General features: G+C 40.2%; 1 protein-coding gene across 2 annotated transcripts in view; it reads right to left on the reverse strand.

Moving 5' to 3' along the window:
• Window positions 1-25,145, reverse strand: part of UBA2 (ubiquitin like modifier activating enzyme 2) — a 56,890-nt gene that overhangs the window by 16,638 nt on the left and 15,107 nt on the right. For both annotated transcript variants that reach the window (XM_059666960.1, XM_059666961.1), the window contains 7 exons: window positions 15,489-15,556; window positions 14,936-15,057; window positions 10,767-10,866; window positions 9,442-9,608; window positions 6,507-6,600; window positions 6,295-6,407; window positions 2,581-2,736 (listed from right to left, as the gene is read on the reverse strand). In XM_059666960.1, the coding sequence (XP_059522943.1) occupies window positions 2,581-2,736; window positions 6,295-6,407; window positions 6,507-6,600; window positions 9,442-9,608; window positions 10,767-10,866; window positions 14,936-15,057; window positions 15,489-15,556 (820 nt within the window). The remainder of the gene's footprint in view (window positions 1-2,580; window positions 2,737-6,294; window positions 6,408-6,506; window positions 6,601-9,441; window positions 9,609-10,766; window positions 10,867-14,935; window positions 15,058-15,488; window positions 15,557-25,145) is intronic.

The raw sequence follows: 25,145 nt of genomic DNA on the forward strand, positions 1-25,145 counted from the left end.
GAATCCCAGGTTCGACTCCGGTCAAGGGCCTGTACCTTGGTTGCGGGCACATCCCCAGTAGGGGGTGTGCAGGAGGCAGCTGATGGATGTTTCTAAAAACAAACAAACAAACAAACAAACAAACAAAACCCCAATGAGGTATCATCTCACATCTGTCAGAATGGCTATCATCAACAAATCAATAAATGACAAGTACTGGCAAGGATGTGGAGTACCCTGATGGTGGGAATGCAGACTAGTGCAGCCATTATGAAAAACAGTATAAAATTTCCTCAAAAAATTAAATATGGAGGAAAACAGTAGGGGGTTTCCTCAAAAGATGAAATATGGAACTGCCATTTGACCCAGTGATCCTACTTCTAGGAATATATCCTAAGAAACCTGAAACACCAATCAGAAAGAATGTATAGCCCTGGCTGGTTTGGCTCAGTAGATAGAGCATTGGCCTTCGAACTGAGGGGTCCCAGGTTCGATTCTGGTCAAGGGCACATGCCAGGGTTGAGGGCTCGATCCCTAGTAGGGGGCATGCAGGAGGCAGCTGATCAATGATTCTCTCTCATCATTGATGTTTCTCTCTCTCTTCCTCTCTCTCTCTCTCTCTTTCCCCCTTCCTTTCTGAAATCAATAAAAATATTTTTTAAAAAAATATATTTTATTGATTTTTTACAGAGAGGAAGGGAGAGAGATAGTTAGAAATATCGATGAGAGAGAAACACCGATCAGCTGCCTCCTGCACACTCCCCACTGGGGATGTGCTCACAACCAAGGTAGATGCCCTTGACCAGAATCGAACCTGGGACCCTTGAGTCCGCAGGCCGATGCTCTATCCACTGAGCCAAACCGGTTAGGGCAATAAAAATATTTTAAAAATTCTTTAAAGAAAGAAGAAATGTATGCACACACATGTTCATCGCAGCATAATTTACAATAGCTAAGATCTGGAAACAACCCAAGTGCCCATCAGTAGATGAGTGGATAAAAAAGCTGTAGCAGCCCTGGCTAGTTTGGCTCAGTGGATGGAACATCAGCATGCAGACTGAAGGGACCCGGGTTCAATTCTGGTCAAGGGCACATGCCCGGGTTGCGGGCTTGGTCCCCAGTAGGGGGTGTGCGGGAGGCAGCCAATTAATGATTCTCTCATCATTGATGTCTCTCTCTTCCTTTCCCTTCCTCTCTGAAATAAATAAAAATAAAAAATAAAAGCTGTAGCACATTTATACTATGGAATGCTATGCAGCAGTAAAAAAAGAATCTCTTACCCTTTGAGAGAGCATGGAGGGACCTGGAGGGTACCATGCTAAGTGAAATGAGTCAGAGTATCACATGATCTCACTCATATGTGGAATCTAATCTATACTAATAAAAGCCTAAGTGCCCCTCATGCGACGCCCCCACGTCACACAAGATGGCTGCCACAAGATGGCCAGCAGGAGAGGGCAGTTGGGGTGATTGGGCCAGCAGGGGAGCAATTAGGGGGCGATCCGGCTGGCAGGCAGGCAAGTGGTTAGGAGCCAGCAGTCCCAGATTTGAGAGGGATGTCCCCCTGAGGGGTCCCAGTTTGGAGAATGTACAGGCTAGGTGGAGGGACTCCCCTCCCATGCACGATTTTCATGCATCGGGCCTCTAGTTAACAAAATGAATTGATGAACTGAGTAGATCCAGAGACATGGAAGCCAGGGGAGGTAGGAGGTAATCAACCAAAGACCTTGTATGCATATATGCATAACCCATGGACACAGACAATGGGGTGGTGCAGGCCTGGGGCAGGGGTAGCAGGGGCAGGCTGAAGGGGGCCAATGGGGGGGGAAAGGGGGACATATGTAATACTTTCAATAGTAAAGAATTATAAACAAAAACAATAAAAACTAAATTAGCCAGTTTAGGAGGAACCTAAAATCCAGGCAATAGAACCAAACCACATTTTAAACCCCATTTCTACTCATTCATCAAAAGGTGATAGGTTTGATTCCCAGTAAGGGCACATATCTAGGTTGTGGGTTCAATGACCAGTCGGGGTGTGTTTGGGAAGCAACCCATCGATGTTTCTATTTCTTTCTCTCCCTCCCCCTTCCTCTAACATTTAGGAAAAATATACCCTCAGGTGAGGATTAAAATGAATAAACACACCCACACACACACACACACATACATAATATATGAATAAATAAAATAAATGCTGCATCTCTACAACACAACATCACCAGACTCTTTTAGGATACTTCCTGTCAGCCAAAAATACAGAATTTATACACTATCTGGGAAATAGCGAGCAAAGCGTCTCTAGTTTGCCAAGATACTGCGCCACCTCTGCAATACCCACGGTGCATTTTGTAGTCAAATGCAGTTAATTCCTTTCTGGGATGTGAGGCACGTATTCTGGAACAACAGAGAAAAAGCCAGCAGGATCCCAAATGGTAAAGTGATCAAGGATATCAGAGCAACACACTTCAGTAGCCACAGTCTTTCAGAGTAATTATGAGGCTTTTAGTTTGCAAAAGGAAACTTGAGAAGTTTTTTGTTTTGTTTTGTTTTTTAGGAAAAGGAACAAAGTTGTGAAAGAGAATTAACTTCTGCACTTACCTTATCTTGTAACGTGAGAACGGTCACTTTATGGACATTCAGGCGCACAGTCACCTCTGGCTTGCTGGCACATACGTAACAATTAGGGTTGGGAGGATCCAGTGCACAAGGCACAAGGAGCTTCTTCCTTGGGTTTGGTTGTTTATTCAAAAAGATCTTTGGGGGAGAAAAAACACAAGCATAAATCAGAAATTCAAGCCACAGTTTTATACACCATACATATGAAGCTTACTGTCTTTTATTTATGTCACTTAACAATGACAAATATTCCCTTCTGGATGGCAAAAAGGATAAGGAAAAGCATGACCTTAAGAGCCTGATTTCCCAAACTTCTTTTCAAATTAGCTACCATGTAGGGAGAAGTGTGGGTGGACGTGGAAGAGAGCATAGAGGGAATAAATAGTGATAGAAGAAATAAAATAAATTGGAAAAAAATTAGCTACCATGTAAAAGGCTTATCTTACTGAAAAGAAATTTACTTATATTTAAGACTGTAGCCCTAACTGGTTTGGCTCAGTGGATAGAGCGTCGGCCTGCAGACTAATTAAGTAAGACTAAGGGCTGAGTCATATGCATTTCTGGTTTCATTAAATCAGTTTTTGGGTGCCTTGCTAGTAGTTATTCTTATCAATTTTAAGCCAACTTCTCAGCTAATAAGAATGCTTTCACAGATGTATGGAACCAATGTGCTTAGCTTCCTTTTCAAATTTTCTATGACTATAATATTAACACTTACATAATTAAGAGAAAAAATAATGTATTTCTGGCACTATAAGCACCTAGTTACCATTTCTCTATTATCCAAACAAGAAAACAATAAGAACCAAGGCAAATTTAAAAAAAACTACACTGAAATTTAAAAAGGCACCTGGCCAGTGTGGCTCGGTGGTTGAATGTTAACCCATGAACCGAGAGTTTACATGTTGTATTCCCCATCAGGGCATGTGTCCACATTGTGGGTTCGATCCCCAGTAGGGGGCATGCAGGAGGCAGCTGATTGGTGTTTCTCACTCATCCAGGTTTTTATCTCTCTATCCCTCCTTCTTCACTCTCTAAAAATCAATAAAGACATATTAGAAAATAAATTAAAAAGCCCTAACCTCATACTACTACGAAGCTTGGAGAACACTAGCCAGATTCAATACAAAGAAATGTTAGGACAACAATGAAAGCTAATATACAATTTATCATCTTGTGACTAATAGGTTCTATGGTATTTGCTAAGATTAATTAATTCTAAAGGGAAAAACCCCATAGATTCCCACAGTAAATTTCTCAAGAGGCAGTAAGTGGTAGGAAACAACCTCCCATAGGAACAGTATTACTGGTACTAGTCATTGTACTAGTGGGCCTGGAAGCAGGGTAGACAGGGGGGAACAGATTTGTTTGATCTTGAGCTTCACTGGAAAGGTAACTGTGCCTTAGCAAACTGACAGTAATGAAAGTAAGCACTAATACTACTAATACCCAGGCTAACACTACTAACCCATCCTGAAATTCATTATGGACAAATAAAACTCAGAAATAAGTATCATTAGCTCAAGAGAGAATAGAGCTGAGACAGCAAGGAACCAATAAGGATGTTACAGGAACAGTAGATATTTTAATAAATTCAACAATTAGCAATGTTTGTGAGCTCAAAGGGATACTATAGCCACAGGATAAATTAAGGCTTCTATAAAAAGGTAGAACTAAAAAAATGAAGTTCTTAGAAATTAAAAATAAGTTAGCTTAAAAAAATTTTTATTTTTTTCCTTGTCTTTTTATTTTCGGCATTAAGGTATTACATATGTGTTCTTATCCCTCCTTAGCTAAAAAATTTTAATAAAAGATGGCACACTGGCAACATGATTCTACATCAAGCATGTCAAACTTACAGCCTGTGGGCCGCATGCGGCCCATAATGAGTATTTTTGTGGCCCAGCCAATATAACGATATGTAAGAAACGTCTTAATAAAAATTTCATGACTTAATTTTTACAATATCCTGTTATACATAATTATTAATACAAACGACAATGTTCGCTAATGACTGATTACTATAATCGTGTTGCATTCATTTCCCTTACACGCAGGTGCACCATTTCTCTCCACTAATAGTGGCAGTGAATATTTTAGCAGCCAATTACCACTTCATTAGTCTTGGACGAACTTGTTTAGCATGCGCAACAAGAAATATTTCGCTTTTGGAGAACAAGAAAAATAGGTTTATTTGTGTAACGCTTATTAATTTGTGTAGTTATTCAGTGTCTGGTAAGTTAATTTTCAAGAAAAAATATTAACTTTCATTAAAATGTCCTATTATTTTAACGATTACTCATTTATGTCAGCCCTTTGTATTCAGCATGTCTCCATCAAAATAAAACTACATTTCTATTAAAACTGAAGCTTTTGTTTTTTTTGCAGCCCACATAAACTTAAACCTTGTTTATTTGGCCCGTAGCCTTTGAGTTTGACATGCTTGTTCTACATTCCTTCACCCTGAAATTTCATGAAAACAATAAGATATTTAAATACTACATCAATAATGGCACTTAAGCTCTGGCTGGCATGTCTCAGTGGTTAGAACATCGGCCCAAACACGGAAGGGTCACAGGTTTGTTCCCAGACCCTTAGGACTCAAGCAGGAGGTAACCAGTGGATGTTTCTCTCCACTCTCCTACTCCCAACCGGCCGCCACCTTCTACTCTCTCTGAAAAGCAATGGAAAAAATATGCTCAGGTGAGGATATTTTTTACAACAACAAACAAGGGCTAATGGCACTGAAATACCATCACAGACTAGGGTTTGTTTTTTTAAATAGAAATTCCTAAAAGTAAATTGACCTTTCTATAAAAGGAGAAACTACATTGCAAAAAATATAGGCCACAATATGTTTAAGGAGATTTTTAATTGCCCAGCTGGTAGGAAATCAAAGCACCTCAGACACACAAATTCAATACAGAATGAAAACAAGAATCCACAGGGGATATCCAAGTGGCTTACTCTTGAGATACACCTAAGAAGACACATAAAACAAGGACCTGCAAGGGGAGAAGAGTAAAGAAGAAAAGGATAGCTTCCCCACAAAAATTACAAGAAAAATTATCTTGATCTTGGTGTGTCAAAGAGGGAGGAAACTTCCTTTATAAAATTACAATAATATAGGGCTCATGCAGATTTGCTGTCTGAATATGTATGTGAATTAAAAAACTAAAAAGTTTTAAAATGGCCCTGGATTGGTCAGACCCTAGGCACCCAGAAATAAGTAAACACAAATCCTCTGAAGAAATATATCTTTAAGGGGTCCTTAAAGAATTATCAGAGAGTTTTAACAAATACTAAGTCAGTTAAAAAAACAAATTATACACCAAACAATATTCCTGTACTATAAGAGATATCTGGCAGATGGAACACTATGTAAAAACACTATGATTGTCTAACCACACACTGAACACATGAAACCAATATAATATAAAATGTAAACTGTAATTTGAAAAAAAACAAAACAAGGGACTATAAAACAACCAAACAAAATTAAAAACCCATAAAGAACTCAGCACTCACAAGGTAACTGGGACAATTATTTTTCCACTGCTTTAAACCAGTTTTATTGATTTTTTTTAAAAAATGTCAGTTTGATGTTTTTTGTGTTTTTTTTATAAATTGTTTTTTCCCTGCAAATATATATTACTTTACAAAGAGAGTGAATAAAAAACAAATAGAAATACTCACTGTTCTACACTGGTCTATTTTTCCTGATAAAATCTTCAATCCTTCCAATACTATTAACCCAGCAATCACTGCATTAGTAGTAGCGATAGCAGGAATAATGTTCCCTGCCATTGCTAAAAGACATTAAAAATTAAAAAGATGAATAAGCTTAACTATTAAAAAAGAAAAGAATAACTTAGTATGTTAGATGTTACAACTGAAGTACAACTTACATTTTATATCAAATCTGCTCTTCATATTCATACTGAAAATATGCATCCTGAGATTTGCAGCAGAGGTGACAAAATCCATTGCAGATGGATCATCCTGCCAATAATTTAAATAATTTAACAAGTCTCCCCACAATTTTACTAATTTGATTAGTATTACTTTCAGAACAGTACTTTCACATGTTTATAACATTGCAGTCAGTCAACTAGAACATGAGATGGCCTTGCGGGAAATAAAGCCTTACGGTAGCGTGGAGATAGATGAGTAGGGGGCAGGGTCTCATCATCAGCTCTTCTGACCCAGGAATGTAATCTGACAAGAATGTCATGAGCCACCAGGCTCCTAGGAACTTGGACACCAATTCCATTAATGACAATAGCAATCTTTTTCTGGGTCCATCAGTCAGTACAGGCATACCTCGGATATTACAGGTTCCATTCCAGACCACAGCAATAAAGTATCATAATAAAGCGAGTCATAAACTTTTTGCTGGTGGAGGTAGGTTCTTGCCTTCAATTTGTTAAAAACACAAAATCTGCCCTGGCTGGTGTGGCTCAGTTGATGGAGTGTCATTCTGTGCCCCAGAAGGTCATTGGTTCGATTCCCAGTCAGGGCACATACGGGAGGCAACCTATTGATGCATATCTCTAAAATCAATGTTCCTCTCTCCTTTCTTCTCTCTCCAAAATCAACTTAAAGAAAAAAGAGAACACAGCATCCGTGAAACGCAACAAAGCAAAGTACAATAACATGAGGTATGCCTGTAATAAGAAGGTTGTTTGACAAAAGATTTCAGGCAAAGAAATGGAGGCTTTAAAAAACAAAACAAAAACCTGTTCAGATAAAGTCTCAGAAACACCTGGACAACTCCTTTTGGCTTTCCTTCTCCTTCATGTATACACCACTCTCCTACATTTGCTATTTCTTTTCAGAAATGGCAAAACAATAAAAGTTTTTCCCTGACAATTTATATTCTTCCTGAAACTATACCCTAGTCTCTAGAATTAGATTTCAGTAAGGTTTCCTGCTTTCCTGAGAAGATTCTATTCTACCCTATAATTCAGAAGCATCATAGAAAGGAAAAGTATTGACAGGATATCAGTGCTTTATATATTTACTAGAGGCCCGGTGCACAAAATTCATGTGGGGGGTGGGGAGGAGTGTCCCACAGCCCAGCCTGCACCCTCTCCAATCTGGGACATCCCTCTCACAATCCAGGACTGCTGGCTCCTAACCACTTGCCTGCCTGATTGCCCCTAACCGCTTCTGCCTGCCAGCCTGATTGATGCCTAACTGCTCCCCTGCTGGCCTGGTTGCCCCCAACTGCCCTCCCCTGCCGGCCTGGTCACCCCTAACTGCCCTCCCCTGCCAGCCATCTTGTGATGACATCGCACATGACGCCACCTAGGCTTTTATTATATAGGATTGGCTGGCTGTGAAACTTCAAGGCAAATAAACTTCCCTGAATCAAAATTCCTTAATCTGTTAAATAGTAAAATTAGATAAATACTTCGGAACGTTGTATTTGAAATTAGGTTGTTCCTAATCCTCAGAATTACATTGAAATATTTAACAGTATCCAACACGGTATCTATCAATTACTTCCCTAGGCAATTAGCTTATCACACCTCTTAGGTATAGATTTTACTCAGAGGGTAACAATTCCCACTTCCAAGGTTTCGTTATCTAGCCCCTGTGTACAGATGAAAACCTCCCAAATCCCTGTTGTAACAATAACAATGAAAATATTTTTAAAACATAGTTACTCCTAACATCACGTGTACCTAAAAGACTGAATCCCAAAAAATCTAAATTCACCATCTTCACTTTAGATGCCTGATTCAACCACAATTCCAGAATTTGCAGAGTTATCATATTGTTTGCCATCACAGGAACATATAAAGTTTGTATCAGATATATCACTTATAGCCTTGGAAAATACTGACTGCATTAGAAATAAGTAAAACTCATTAAACCTCAAAATATGACATCTAGCTCTGGCTGGTGTGGCTCAGTTGGTTGGGCATCGTCCAGCACACTGAAAAGTTGCTGGTTCAATTCTGGTCAAGGCACATGCCCGGGTTGGGGGGCTTGATCCCCAGTAGGGGGTATGCAGGAGGCAGCCAATCGATATTACGCTCTCACATTTCCCCTCTCTCTTCCTTCCTCTCTAAAAAATCAATAAAGCCCTGACCAGTTAGGCTCAGTGGATAGAGTGCTGGCCTGCGGACTGAGGGGTCCCAGGTTCAATTCTGGTTGGGGGGCATGTACCTTGGTTGCGGGCACATTCCCAGGAGGGGATGTGCAGGAGGCAGCTGATGGATGTTTCTCTCTCATTGATGTTTCTAACTCTCTATCCCTCTCCCTTCCTCTCTGTAAAAAATCAATAAAATATATTAAAAAATAAAAATAAAAAATATTTTAAAAACATATTTCTATATATAAAAGAAATATGACATTTAATTGCAAAATACTATTATATATTAATTTGTAAGGATAATTACATGTCATTTTTGGATTGTGGGGTCTTAGACTTCTAAAACAGTTATTACTATTGCAACAGAAAGGCAATTTTATTTTCTTTCAGTCAAACTGGCCCAAAGCTGTTGTCTCCAAAAGGATTTTGACTTCTATTAAATCTATACCACACAGGAAGCTTTCTTAAGTCTATAAGACATTTTACTCCAACACATTCACAATATTTCTCTTATCAACATAACATAAAACATGAACACATTAGAATCTAAATGAGGTTTTATGATGTTGCCTGAATTCATGTATAGAAAATTCATAGTTTAATGTAAAAATTAAAGATAAAAACATGCAAACAAAAATCAACACTATGCCCTATGTTGCAGAATAAACGATATTCAAAAACGAGTAGCTTCTGACTATAGTTCAAGAACTAAAATATACACCTGATATTTCAAAACGAACCTTGTCCCAAATGAGCTCAGCTCCATCCCCCTTTTCTGCTAAATGAACTCTCAAAGTCTCAATGCTCTTTGAAAAAAGACGTGCATAGCTCTTTACATCTAGAACTTGCTGGTCTTTCAGACCTAACTGGGGTTCATTTTGTTGATCTGCTGCATTGATTTCCTCTCCTAAGGGGAAAAAAAAAATATTAGAAATTTCACTATTAAACATCATTCCTCTACTGTTTAACAATTCAATGCCTGACCAATAAGAAAATAAGTAACATGAAACAAATTCTACTGAAGTAATTATCACTATGATACAAATATGTATATAAGAAAATTGCTAATATTGAGATGGGAAAGGTGCAAGATTGTTTCAGAACCTCAAAGGGTTACTGGGGGATTTAAGGATATAATATAGATAAAGATGATGAGCATTATGCCCAGCACATAGTAAGCACTCAATAAATGCAAACTCTTAGAGCCATACTTAAATTGGCCTGTAAATTCAAGTATCCATTATTATAGAAAACTGCTCCAAACTGACATCCCTAATCTCCTGGGACCGTTTAAGATCCAATGTGCTGACCATTGCTGTGCATACATTAATTGCAATACAATTCAGACAAAGCAGAGAGACTGTGTGTTGAAGGGGAGTGGGATAAGGAAGTTGTCACTACTGGAAAAGCTTTACTCACATTTAGAATTATAAATGTTTCTAACTTAAAATCTTAAAGAAATAATCACACAAAGGTATAAAGATGTATGTACATATATATTCATCACAACATTGTGTTTCAGGGAAAATTAAGCAATTAAATGTTAACTGATAAAGGACTAGTTAAATATTATTTACTAATAAGAGTAAGTCACGCCCTAACTGGTTTGGCTCAGTAGAGCGTCAGCCTGCGGACTGAAGGGTCCCAGGTTCGATTCCAGTCAAGGGCATGTACCTTGGTTGTGGGCACATCTGCAGTGGGAGGTGTGCAGGAGGCAGCTGATCGATGTTTCTAACTCTCTATCCCTCTCCCTTTCTCTCTGTAAAAAATCAATAAAATATATTTTTTAAAAAGAGTAAGTCAGAAATATGAATTTATATGCCTCTATTATGTAAAGTGCACACATAACTGCTTGTGCCTAAATGCATAGATCTGATTCCCAGACATTCCCTAAAACATAGTGACTATTTCTCTAGGTGATAAGATTTCCAGTGATTTTCCCTTTTTCATACTTTTCTGAATTGTTTGAACTTCTTACCATGAACCATTTTCAAGAAACAACAGGGCTAAAGACTGAGGGAATTTCCAATTTAGATATTCCAAAAGACTAAAATGTATCCTTTACCTTGACTCTGTACTTCAGCCCAGTCCAATGGAACCGGAGGTTTCCTTTTCCGCCATAGTTTGTCCATTGTCAACAGATACCTGATATCATCTTTAAAAAGCTTTAAAATAAACAAACAGACAAACTCCATGAACCCTACAGTCCCTTTGCTAATAAAAGTCAGCAAAACTTCACTGGTGATTTATTATCAATATTATACTGTAATATCTTCTGATTTAAAGACATGCTGTATACCAGTAAAATGGCAATGTTTTTTAAATTTTTATTTATTGACTTGAGAGAGAGAAACATAGAGTTGTTGTTCCACTTCTTCATGTATTCACTGGTTGATTCTGACAGGGATCAAACCCACAACACTGTGGCATATAGGGACAACACTCTAACCAATTAAGCAACCTGACCAGGGCCTAGGCTAACCATTTTTATAAAAAAGAAGCTCAAGTCTTTTGTAAAAGGAAATTTGACACAGAGCCCCTACATCTGAGACAGTTAAAAGAAGAGGTGCTCTGCCCAGCCAGTGTGGCTCAGTTGGTTGGGCGTCATCCCGTGCACCATAAGGTCACCAGCTAATTCCTGGTCAGGGCACATGCCTGGGTTTCAGGCTCAATCCCCAGTGTGGTGTCCAGTAGGACACCAATCAATGACTCTCTCTCATCAATGTTTCGCTCTCTCTTCTATAAAAACATACATACATTTATATACACACACACACACACACACACACACACACACGCATATATATTTTAAAGAAGCAGAGATGCTCTGAGGAAAGCAGAGTAAGGGAATTCCTAGTTATGAAGACTGACCCTGCCCTCCCAATCACCTCCCTAAAAGCTCCCCTAAGGCTTCAAAGATCGTCCAAAGCACAATACCAATCAAGGGATTAAATAAATATACACCAACTCCCTAAGAATTGAACACAATCATTGAGCCTAGAGATACCAGTTAGCAGTATCTCCAAATCTGTGGGTACACACCAATAAAGCATACATATTCTAAGTTATTAAGAACAGAATTTCTTAACCATCTGTAACATCTCTGAAATGTGTCTCCCCCCCCCCCAAATAAACAAACAAAAATTACTATTTCAAAAACATAAACATTACTACATGTAGACTGAAAGACTATCACATAAATCACACTATCCTGCCTAAACCGGTTTGGCTCAGTGGATAGAGCATCGGCCTGCAGACTGAAAGGTCCCGGGTTCGATTCCGGTCAAGGGCATGTACCTGGGTTGCGGGCATATCCCCAGTGGGAGATGTGCAGGAGGCAGCTGATCGATGTTTCTCTCTCATCGATGTTTCTAACTCTCTATCTCTCTCCCTTCCTCTCTGTAAAAAATCAATAAAATATATTAAAAAAAAAAAATCACACTATCCTATGTGGTAGAATTTCAAATGATTTTATCTTATCCTTAGTTGCATTTTCTATTCCTAACTGATTTATTGAATGTATTTATTATACTTATCTCTAGGAATTTAGATTTGGCTTAACAAAAAAAAGTTAAAGTTAGAACTATACTATATTCTATCAAATCTACTCAATTCAATCAATATTTATTAAGCATCTTTAATCTTTGGAAAACCAGCCATATATACATATAATTAGAATATAGTGTGAAAATCAAATAGCTTTGAGTATTATCAGGAATTTTGTTGTATCAATCTGAGAAATGAGGCAAGAATTCAAGGATAAGGTAACATCTGAAATGGGGACACAGGAAAGGAATGTGAAGTCTGAAATGGTATGGGTCGCAAATGTGGCTGGAGACATTATGTAGAGGACCTTCAGCACTTGACTGAAAAATCTTCCAGGCAATGGGAAATTAGCATTGTTTCCCAAGCACAAGCTCCATGTCCTTTTTTATCCAATTATTAAATGCCGAGAGTCCCTGTACAGAGGTATCTTCATACTCTTCTTTTTCTATAAACCTATGAATCCCTAATACATGTCTAGTCCAAACCTCTCTACTCACCTAACAAAATCTCTTGTCATTTCTCCAATATTTCATAGGATTCCTATCTCCTCTATGCTCCAGCCCCTACACACCTGCTTCCTACCACACCTACCTCAGAGAATGGTACCTCTATTCATCCTGCTGCCCAGCAGGAAACCAGGTATTGATTCTTATTGATTCTTCACCTCATATGTCCTAAGTACTCCAGGTCTATTTTTCCTCCACTCTCCACTAGGAATAGAGAGTAGAGGAGGTTGCCCTTCAGACTACTTTGGTGCTGCACAATTCCAGAAGTACTGTCCCGAATTGCTCACAACAGGAACATCAGGTGCTATAGTGGTGCACTGCATACTTTATATATCCTTATAGTGACACTATAGACTATCTTCTAATGGATTCCCACTGTCTTCATATAACCTAGAAAGCCCTGCCTGATCCAGCCTCAGCTTACCTTTCCAATCCTCTTTCCATTCTCCCCTTTAATGGAAATGATTTCAGTACTGTAACCTGAGACTTTCTTTATATTTGTTGCACTCATCTCCACACTTATTCTTTAAAATCTTAGTTCACCCTAAGAAATGTCACTTCCTCTGGAAAGCTTCTTTTAAACCCTTATACTAGGAAATAATAATGTCTAATAATAAGTACATTAAGTCTAATTATTAAAGGATTCCAATGCAAATTAACTTAATGTCTTAACACTGAACTGAAATTACTTGTTCAATGTTTGACTTCCCCTCTAGACTTTAAGTTCCCTATAAAGAGCAGGGACCCTATTTTCTGTTTTGTTCCACATTAAATATCCTGTACTTTTAAAGTAGTGTCTGACACACAGCAGATGCTTAAAGTTACCTGTTGAATAAAAGAATGGAAATGTATGTCACATTATTCTGGCATTTAACTGTTGCTCAGATTGGAATGGAAATAGGTATATAGACACCAGTTTGGAAAATACTGTCACTATCCATATCACAGTTAAGTGCATTTTAATTACAATCAAAATAAAAACCTTCTCTCCCCCCACCCCCCAAGGAAAAGGCAATAGTGAGGAAATAAACGCAATAGGTTTAAGAAAGTCAACCTGTGACATCTGTGGACAGTAAGCAAAGAGATGAAATGCAAGCTGGATGAAACAGCAGGCCATTTGCTTTTAGGACAGTGAGACCTGTACATGTTAGAAAGCAGCAGACAGCAGGAGACAGGAGAGATTTAAGATGCAGGGCAGAGAGAAAATACTGTTTGAAAAATAAGGTACAAGGGGAAGGGAAAATAGAAGGTAGAAGAGTTACCCTTAACTCAGAGAATTTTCTCAAACAGAAAAAAGAGTTTGCAGTGAAGTGGGATATTCTCTTAACAGGTAAATTATGTGCAATGGCATCAAACCTGTTAAAGCATCTTTAAAGTCATCTGCTTCGTGAGGGAAGGAAGAATATATTAGGAAGAAGAACTGAGAAAGTTCCAAGTATCTGTTAGATAAACTTACTAAGGAGCAAAGTAGAAGAAATAAAAAGACTTTAAAACACAGATTTGAGGGCCTAAACCAGGGGTGGGCAAACTTTTTGACTTGAGGGCCACAATGGGTTCTTAAACTGGACCGAGGGCCGGAACAAAAGCATGGATGGAGTGTTTGTGTGAACTAATATAAATTCAAAGTAAACATCATTACATAAAAGGGTACGGTCTTTTTTTTTTTAGTTGTATTCATTTCAAACAGGGCGGATCCGGCCCGCAGGCCGTAGTTTGCCCACGGCTGGCCTAAACTATAATTAAGTAGATCCAATTAAAACAAACTTGAGTATTCTTCTAGAAATACTCAGCAGACAAATAATATATACTAATGAAAAGGAATTCAGCCAAGAATAAGAGGCTTTGGGATTCAAAAACAATTCAGAACATGTCAAAATGCCAATAGAAAATTTAAGCAGGAAAGGTGTATAAGACGAGAAACAGCAGGAACCAAAGACTAATTATAAGGAAAACAAACTTTCAGTGAAAGTGAGAGAAGGGAAGACAACCAAGAGTGTATAAGCCTCTGTATTTTACCTCCTATACAGACGCTACACTAATTTAGTAGATGCCAAAATTTCATAACCTCTTATCTTGACTATATCAATAAGTTTATTGACAGTATTAGGCATAAAAAGCTTAATTCAACTTCGCATACTATTTTTAAAACAAACCGAATCCATAATCATAAAGTAAACCTAACCTTGGTAAAAAGTTTAACTGGATCATATCCAGTGGACTTAGCCCATTCCTTCGTGGAAATCCGCTTAATGCCACCATCTTCGTTTGATGCCCTGACTCTGGCTTCAGCTTCCATTGGTTCCCCTACAAAACAAACACCACTTTTATTTTCTACTGTAATAAACATAGACGCAAGCTCTCATCTACCTTGGCGGCGGGGGGGGGGGGGGGGGGGGGGTCACTTTTGGACATGACACATTTTTAGTTCAAGGAGAAAGAAAAATAACATGTACATCAGCATTTTTATTTTACCTGAGATTCTGAAGGCCACATGTATAACCTATAATTAGAACTGGTAACAACTCCCAGCTCTTTTACTAGGTTTGTGCAATTTCTCTGCACCCTGTTCTCACCAGTAAAAGGAGACTGCCCAGTGTTTAAAAGATGAAGTAATACATCTTAAACATATATTATCTAGCACATAACTGCATTCTCCCTCCTAAAGCTATCAATATTAAATTAGCAAAATAAAGGTGCTCACTAATAAGAAAAAATATCATCAAGCGTTTACTCACAGGAAGCTTCAGGGTCAGCTCTGTCAGGAGATACTTCTTGATCAGCATCTTCTTCCCCAAACAACTGGCTATAATTTGAAAGTAGTAAATATTTACGTGCAACAAAATAGTCTGAACAAATGTTTACTTTTCCAATTTTCATTTTTTAAAAAAAGTATATTTTATTGATATTTTACAGAGAGGAAGGGAGAGAGATAGAGAGTTAGAAACATCGATGAGAGAGAAACATCGATCAGCCGCCTCCTGCACATCTCCTACTGGGGATGTGCCCGCAACCCAGGTACATGCCCTTGACCGGAATCGAACCTGGGACCTTTCAGTCCTCAGGCCGACGCTCTATCCACTGGGCCAAACCGGTTTTGGCTACTTTTCCAATTTTCTTCACAAACAGATAATTTACTTTTTTCCTCTAAAATATATTTTTATTGTTTTCAGAGAGGAAGGGAAAGAAAGAGAGAGAGATAGAAACAGCAATGATAATCATTGACCGGCTACCTCCTGCACATCCCCTATTGGGGATCGAGCCCACAACCCAGGCATGTGTCCTGGACCGGAATTGAACCCGGACCCTTCAATCCGCAGGCCGACGCTCTATCCACTGAACCAAACCAGCTAGGGCACAAACAGCTAATTTAGAATAACCCAAATCTTTAGTAAGGATGAAGAACAAATAATTGATAAATACTATGTAAAGTAAAAATATTAATCTATTGACAGCTTACATCTTAATTTCAACTCCAACACAAGCAAAGCCAAATTTTAATAGACCTATATTCATTCCTGTCAGCTAGGCTCTGCAAATTCATGTTAAAAATCTTTTATCAGCCCTGACCGATTTGGCTCAGTGGATAGAGCATCAGCCTGAGGACTCAAGGGTAAAAGGTTCGATTCCGGTCAAGGGCACGTACCTTGGTTGCGGGCAGCTGGTCAATGTTTCTCTCATCGATGTTTCTAACTCTCTATCCCTCTCCCTTCCTCTCTGTAAAATATCAATAAAAAAATATATTTAAAAAAAAAATCTTTTATCAGGCCCTGGCCAGGCAGCTCAGTTGGTTAGAGTGTCATCCAGATATGCTGAGGTTGTAGGTTCGATCTCAGGGTACATACAAGAGTCAACCAACGAATGCATAAATAAGTGGAACAACAAATCAATGTCTCTCTCTAAAAAAAAATCAATTAAAAATTTTTGATCAAGAGACAGGTGAGGAACTTTTACATTCCAAGTTGGCCACAATAATGTTTGTGAAGTATATCTACAACTAGTGTTCAACAAACATCACACCCCCCGCTATGTGCCAGGTGCTGCTCTAGATGCAGGAAATGCAGCAGTGAATAAAACATTTTTTTAACGGTACTATGCATCATTACTACTAAAGAGTCTTAAGGAACTATATAAATAGTAAGCTTCAATTCTCTTTTATTAATTATCCTAAAAACTGTTTAATTTGCCCTAACCGGTTTGGCTCAGTGGATAGAGTGTCAGCCTGCGGACTGAAAGGTCCCAGGTTTGATTCAGGTCAAGGGCATGTATCTTGGTTGTGGGCACATCCCCAGTGGTAGGTGTGCAGGAGGCAGCTGATCGATGTTTCTCTCCCATCGATGTTTCTAACTCTCTAACCCTCTCCCTCTCTGTAAAAAAAAAAAATCAATAAAATATATTTTTTTAAAAAAACTGTTTAATTTATAACACTTATAGAAATACTAGAGGCCCACGCACAAAATCGTGTGGGTAGGGTCCCTAGGGCCTAGCCTCCTGCGATCAGGGCCACCTTCTGCCTGTTTGCCACTCCCCAGCTCATCCCCGACTGCTCAGGGCCGGCGACTTCACCTCCATGCGTGTGTGACGGACCAGTCGCTGATGGAACGCGCTGCCCGCTGCCCGCTCACGCAGGTGCCACCACCACCACCATCACTGCTGCCACTGGGGCTTGAGACACTGACGGAAGCTGCGGGGGCGCCTGAGATCTACCCACCCTGGCCTGAGGAGCCAGCCCCGCGCACGCACACGGAGATGAAGTCCCCATGGAGATGAAGACGCCCGTGCCTGCTTTCCCGCAGGCCTGAGCCCCTGACCAGCCAGGAATGAGCTGGTGATACTAACGGCCTGACAGCCAGCCTGGTCCTTCCACCACCCACCCCGATGCCCCGTTCACTATCACTGATCCATCAGAGCCTGGGGGCAGGGACCAAGAGGTCAGCTGTTCAGCCCACTAGCCAGTCCCCAGTCCCTCCCCACGAGGGGGGAGGGACGGAGAGGTGCTCAATGCACCTCATGGTGACCGGTCGTTTGGTTGTAACTGGCACTGGCTTTTTATATATATAGTTCCCCAAGCTTTCCTCAAGCACATGACATAACAAAGTTATCTTAAAGGAATCTTTGCAGTTAAAAAAAAAAAAAGTCCAGCCAGAGTGGTCCAGTGGTTGAGTGTCCATCAGGAGGTGACAGTTTTGATTCTTGGTCAAGACACATGCCTGGGTTGCAGGCTTAATCCCCAGTGAGGGCCTGCAGGAGGCAGTCCATTGAAGATTTTCTCTCTCATTATTGTTTCTATCTCTCTCTCCCTCTGCCTTCCTCTCTGAAATCAATAATTGAAAAAAAAAGCTATTATCTCAAAGCTCCTAATACACTTCACAATACCCATTTGTTTACCAAACCTTACTGCACCAATTTGCATCCCCACAATGGCATGTAAGATTTATTGATTCACTTTGTCTCCAGACTTAATATTTGCCAAACTAATATGTAAAGCAATATCTTACTGTGATTTTATTCTTAATTTTGCAAGTTAGTCATAAGTTCAACTTACCATTTCTTTTCTTTTTTTTATTTTAATATATTTTATTGATTTTTTACAGAGGAAGGGAGAGAGAGAGAGAGTTAGAAACATCGATCAGCTGCCTTCTGCACATCTCCCACTAGGGATGTGCCCGCAACCCAGGTACATGCCCTTGACCGGAATCGAACCCGGGACCCTTCAGTCCGCAGGCCGATGCTCTATCCACTGAGCCAAACCGGTTTTGGCTTTTTTTTTTTTATATATGTTTTATTGATTTTTTTACAGAGAGGATGGGAGAGGGATAGAGAGTTAGAAACATCGATGAGAGAGAAACATCGATCAGCTGCCTCCTGCACACTTCCCACTGGGGATGTGCCCGCAACCAAGGTACATGCCCTTGACCGGAATCGAACCTGGGACCCTTCAGTCCGCAGGCCGATGCTCTATCCACTGAGCCAAACCGGTTAGGGCAACTTACCATTTCTTAATTGCCTATTTGGGTTTCCTTTGAAGTGAAAAAAATGCCTGTTCATATTACTTTGTCAGGTTGTCAATTATTTCTATAATATGCCTGTAGATTCTTTGGAGTTTTTTTATGCAGATTACTTTTTGTTTTTAGGTTGTCTTTATTACAGGAATATATTCTAGATCAATTTTTAGTTACAAATAATTTCTCACATTTAATGACTTATCATCTGTATATCATTTAATGTCTTTTGATAAGACATTTGATGAATTGGAATGTATCAATATTTTCCTTTATGGTTAACATTTTTTGTCTTCAGAAATCATTCCCTAATCCTGAAGATACAATTTCCTCCCATATTAGAAAGATTTTTAAGTTTTGCCTTTCACAACTAAATATTTAATCTACTTAATTTCTATTGCTTGAGGCAGAGACTATTTTCCAACATTCATACTGAATTGCCCTACCTTTTATTTATCTCTTCTTTCATCTAGGATCTTTTCTGTAACCTCAGCTATGAGCTCTGCCTTGTCCCAATCGCCTGTTTTTTCTACCCCTGCACCAGCATCACCCTAAATTATTTTTAGCTTATATTAAATCTTGACATCTGTTAGAGGAGTCATCTCAAGTTATTCTTCTCCAGGAATGTTTTGTTTCTCTTAGGCCTTATTCTTCCATATAAATCTTAAAATTAGCTAAACAAGTTCTAATAAATCTCTGATACAATTTTAACTGGAATTATATTAAATATATAGGGTAATTTGGAGACATACTGACAATATTGGAATTTTCAATCTACAAACACACTATCTCCTTTTATTTGGTGCTTTTTTTATGTTCTAAAAGCCACTAACTTTTTTTTTTAAATTTGACAAAGAGGAAAGAAGGAAATATTAATGTAAAAAACATAGATAGATTGTCTCCTAAAAGTGCCCCAACCAAGGATCCAACTCACAACCTGAATATATGCTCTGATCGCAATAGAACCCACCACCTTTTATTTATTTATTTATTTATTTTATTTTTTTAATTGTTTTTTAGAGAGGGAGAGGGAAAGAAACATCGATGTGAGAGCACAACATTGACAGACTGCTTCCTGCACACCTCCTACTCCAATCCAGGAATTAAACCAGCAACCTTTTGATGTATGAGATGATGCTTCAACGAACTGATCCACAAGTTAGAGTGTGAATAACTTTCTATATTAAGGCTTACATTAAGATTTATTTTCGGAGAATCCAAGATGGCAGCATAGGTAAACACCTGAAATTGCTGCCTCGCACAACCACTTCAAAAATACAACTAAAAGACAAAACAGACATCATCCAGAACCACAGGAAGGCTGGCTGAGTGGAAATTCTACAACTGGAAGGAAAGAGAAAAGCACACTGAGACTCAGAGGAGGTACGGAAGTAAAGTGCAGAGGTACTGAGGCACACGCGGAAAGGGCTGGCAACTGAGGACGAGGTTGTCTTTTTCAATTGGGAGGGAGTCGCAAGCTCCCGACTGCTCTGAACTCCAGTTCCAGGCAAGTCTCTGGGGACCCAGACTCATACGGGGAGAAACTGGACTGTCTGGCATCGGTCGGAACTCGAGGGCAGCTTTCTCTAAGAGGTGCTTGCAATGATTACCACGGGACACTGACCTGGGCCTCTTAGGGCAGGGCTGAGAACCAGCCATAGCTGTTTGCTCCACCCTATTCATTCCCTGAGACCTCGCCCCACCCAAGCTGTGCCCAGAGGCTTTTGTCTATGAAAGGCATGGCCCTCTGGAATCTGAAAATTACCTAATAAACTGCAGCTGGGCCAGACAGACCCAGAACATCCAAAAGAAGGCCCAAGGTCCCCACAGCAACTTGCACTGCTTCACAGCTGGGCCTCATCTGAGCACCTCCAAACCCCAAAAACAAAGAAGAGGAATCTGCAGATCTCTCCATAGCTCCTGTTGGGTAGCCTCAGGCAGAGGCTAAATTAGCACCTCCTTAGAGATCCAAGAGCCAGTGTACCCAGTGGTCAGAGTGGGACCATCCAGATTACAACTCTTCAGATCCATAAGGGACACACTCAGGGGGCAGACTCAGTGAGCACCAAAGCCTCACTGAACCAAGTCTTGTCCCAGAAGGGTGTCTTCAGCACAGAAGTTCTCCCACTGTAGACACAGCAGATTCTCACAGCCAACTGGCGGGAGATCAATTCCTCCCAGTGATACCTACAACAATCAAGGCTTAACTACAACAAGACTGTGCACAAAGCCCACAAAGAGGTACACCAAGGGTGTCCACCTCAGGTAATTGGGGAAGCTGAGCCACTGGGCCCTATAGGACACCTAGCACCGAAAGCCACTCTATCAACACAGGGAAGCATTAAAAATGCGGAGACAAAGAAACAGGTCACAAATGACAGAAATGGAGGAAAGCAAATTACTGGATATAGAGTTCAAAACCACACTTTTAAGGTTTTTCAAGAATTTTCTAGAAACCGCCAATAAATTTAGGGAGACCCTCGATAAATCTAGTGAGACCCTCGAGGATATAAAAAGGACCAACTAGCCAAAACTGGTTGGGCTCAGTGGATAGAGCGTCGGCTTGCGGACTGAAGGGTCCCAGGTTCGATTCTGGTCAAGGGCATGTACCTGGGTTGCGGGCACATCCCCAGTAGGAGATGTGCAGGAGGCAGCTAATCAATGTCTCTCTCTCATCGACGTTTCTAACTCTCTATCTCTCTCCCTTCCTCTCTGTAAAAAATCAATAAAATATATTTTTTAAAAAAAAGAAAATAAAAAAAAAGAAAAAGGACCAACTAGAAATTAAGCATACACTGGCTGAAATAAAGAATATTATACAGAGATCCAACAGCAGACCAGAGGATTGCAAGACTCAAGTCAAAGATTTGAAATACAGGAGAAACCCCGAGGAGAACCAAGATGGCAGCATAGGTTAACGCCGGAGTTTGCTGCTTTGAACAACTACTTCAAAAGTGAAACCAAAAAACGGAAGGGACATCACCCAGAACCACAGGAACGCTGGCTGAGTGGAAGTCCTACAACTAGGAGGAAAGAGAAAAGCACACGGACACTCAGAGGAGGCGCAGTGCTGAAGTCAAATTCTGAGGTGCGGAGTGCGCGGAGCGGGCTGGCGGCGGAGGGGCGGTTGGCGTTTTCAATCGGGAGGGAGTCGCAGACTCTGAGCTCCAGATCTGGGCGAGTCTTTAGGGACCCAGACTCAAAGGGGAGAAGCGGGACTGTCTGGCTTCGGTCAGAGCGAGTGCAGCTTTCTCTCCGAGGTTTGCAGCGGGTGCTGGAACTCAGAGAGGCAGAGCCCCTGGGGACAGGACTGAGAGCCGCCATAACTGCTCTCTCCGGCCCACCCTGTTGATCCTGTGCCACCCGCCCCACCCAAGCCCTGCACAGAGGCATTTGCCGGATAGCCTCAGGCAAAGGCTAGATTAGCACCTCCCTAGAGGACAGAAGTTCTCTCACTGCTGACACAGCTGATTCTCATAGCCACTTGACCTGGAGGTCAAACCCTCCCTGGTATTAGCTACAACAATCAAGGTTTAACTATAAGACTGCGAACAAAGACCACTAGGGGGTGCACCAAGGAAGCATAACAAAATGCGGAGACAAAGAAACAGGACAAAATTGTCAATGGAAGATATAGAGTTCAGAACCACACTTTTAAGGTCTCTCAAGAACTGTTTAGAAGCTGCCGATAAACTTAATGAGATCTACACGAAAACTAATAAGACCCTCCATCTTATATTGGGGAACCAACTAGAAATTAAGCATACACGGACTGAAATAACGAATATTATACAGACGCCCGACAGCAGACCTGAGGAGCGCAAGAATCAAGTCAATGATTTGAAATGTGAGGAAGCAAAAAACATCCAACCGGAAAAGCAAAATGAAAAAAGAATCCAAAAATGCGAGGATAGTGTAAGGAGCCTCTGGGACAGCTTCAAGCGTACCAACATCAGAATTATAGGGGTGCCAGAAGATGAGAGAGAGCAACATATTGAAAACCTATTTTGAAGAAATAATGACAGAAAACTTCCCCCACCTGGTGAAAGAAATGGACTTACAGGTCCAAGAAGCGCGGAGAACCCCAAACAAAAGGAATCCAAAGAGGACCACACCAGACACATCATAATTAAAATGCCAAGAGCAAAAGATAAAGAGAGAATCTTAAAAACAGCAAGAGAAAGAAACTTAGTTACCTACAAGGGAATACCCATACGACTGTCAGCTGATTTCTCAACAGAAACTTTACAGGCCAGAAGGGAGTGGCAAGAAATATTCAAAGTGATGAATACCAAGAACCTACAACCAAGATTACTTTATCCAGCAAAGCTATCATTCAGAATTGAAGGTCAGATAAAGAGCTTCACAGATGAGGAAAAGCTAAAGGAGTACATCACCACCAAACCAGGATTATATGAAATGCTGAAAGGTATCCTTTAAGAAGAGGAAGAGGAAGAAAAAGGTAAAGATACAAATTATGAACAACAAATATGCATCTATCAACAAGTGAATCTAAGAATCAAGTGAATAAATAATCTGATGAACAGAATGAACTGTTGATTATAATAGAATCAGGGACATAGAAAGGGAATGGACTGACTATTCTTGGGGAGAAAGGGATGTGGGAGATGCGGGAAGAGACTGGACAAAAATCGTGCACCTATGGATGAGGACAGTGGGTGGGGATTGAAGGCGGAGGGTGGGGCGGGAACTGGGAGGAGGGGAGTTATGGGGGGGGGGGGGAAAGAGGAACAAATGTAATAATCTGAACAATAAAGATTTAATTAAAAAAAAAAAAAAGATTTGAAATACAAAGAAGCAAAAAACATCCAACCGGCAAAACAAACAGAAAAAAGAATCCAAAAATATGAAGACAGTGTAAGGAGCCTCTGGGACACCTTCAAGCGTACCAACATCAGAATTATAGGGGTGCCAGAAGAAGAGAGAGAGCAAGATATTGAAAACCTATTTGAAGAAATAATGACAGAAAACTTCCCCTACCTGGTGAAAGAAATAGACTTACAAGCCCAGGAAGCGCAGAGAACCCCAAACAAAAGGAATCCAAAGAAGACCGCACCATAATTAAAATGCCAAGAGCACTCTCATAGCCACTTGGCCTGGAGGTCAAACCCTCCCTGGTATTAGCTACAACAATCAAGGTTTAACTATAAGACTGCGAACAAAGACCACTAGGGGGTGCACCAAGGAAGCATAACAAAATGCGGAGACAAAGAAACAGGACAAAATTGTCAATGGAAGATATAGAGTTCAGAACCACACTTTTAAGGTCTCTCAAGACCTGTTTAGAAGCCGCAGATAAACTTAATGAGATCTACAAGAAAACTAATGAGACCCTCGATCTTATATTGGGGAACCAACTAGAAATTAAGCATACACGGACTGAAATAACGAATAGTATACAGACTCCCGACAGCAGACCAGAGGAGCGCAAGAATCAAGTCAATGATTTAAAATGCGAGGAAGCAAAAAACACCCAACTGGAAAAGCAAAATGAAAAAAGAATCCAAAAATGCGAGGATAGTGTAAGGAGCCTCTGGGACAGCTTCAAGCGTACCAACATCAGAATTATAGGGGTGCCAGAAGATGAGAGAGAGCAACATATTGAAAACCTATTTGAAGAAATAATGACAGAAAACTTCCCCCACCTGGTGAAAGAAATGGACTTACAGGTCCAGGAAGCGCGGAGAACCCCAAACAAAAGGAATCCAAAGAGGACCACACCAAGACACATCATAATTAAAATGCCAAGAGCAAAAGATAAAGAGAGAATCTTAAAAACAGCAAGAGAAAGTAACTCAGTTACCTACAAGGGAATACCCATACGACTGTCAGCTGATTTCTCAACAGAAACTTTACAGGCCAGAAGGGAGTGGCAAGAAATATTCAAAGTGATGAATACCAAGAACCTACAACCAAGATTACTTTATCCAGCAAAGCTATCATTCAGAATTGAAGGTCAGATAAAGAGCTTCACAGATAAGGAAAAGCTAAAGGAGTTCATCACCACCAAACCAGGATTATATGAAATGCTGAAAGGTATCCTTTAAGAAGAGGAAGAGGAAGAAAAAGGTAAAGATACAAATTATGAACAACAAATATGCATCTATCAACAAGTGAATCTAAGAATCAAGTGAATAAATAATCTGATGAACAGAATGAACTGGTGATTATAATAGAATCAGGGACATAGAAAGGGAATGGACTGACTATTCTTGGGGGGGAAAGGGGTGTGGGAGATGCGGGAAGAGACTGGGCAAAAATCGTGCACCTATGGATGAGGACAGTGGGTGGGGAGTGAGGGCGGAGGGTGGGGCGGGAACTGGGAGGAGGGGAGTTATGGGGGGGAAAAAAGAGGAACAAATGTAATAATCT

This window comes from Myotis daubentonii, chromosome 15 (assembly GCF_963259705.1).
Source record: "Myotis daubentonii chromosome 15, mMyoDau2.1, whole genome shotgun sequence".
In the NCBI taxonomy this organism is placed as follows: Eukaryota; Metazoa; Chordata; class Mammalia; order Chiroptera; family Vespertilionidae; genus Myotis; species Myotis daubentonii.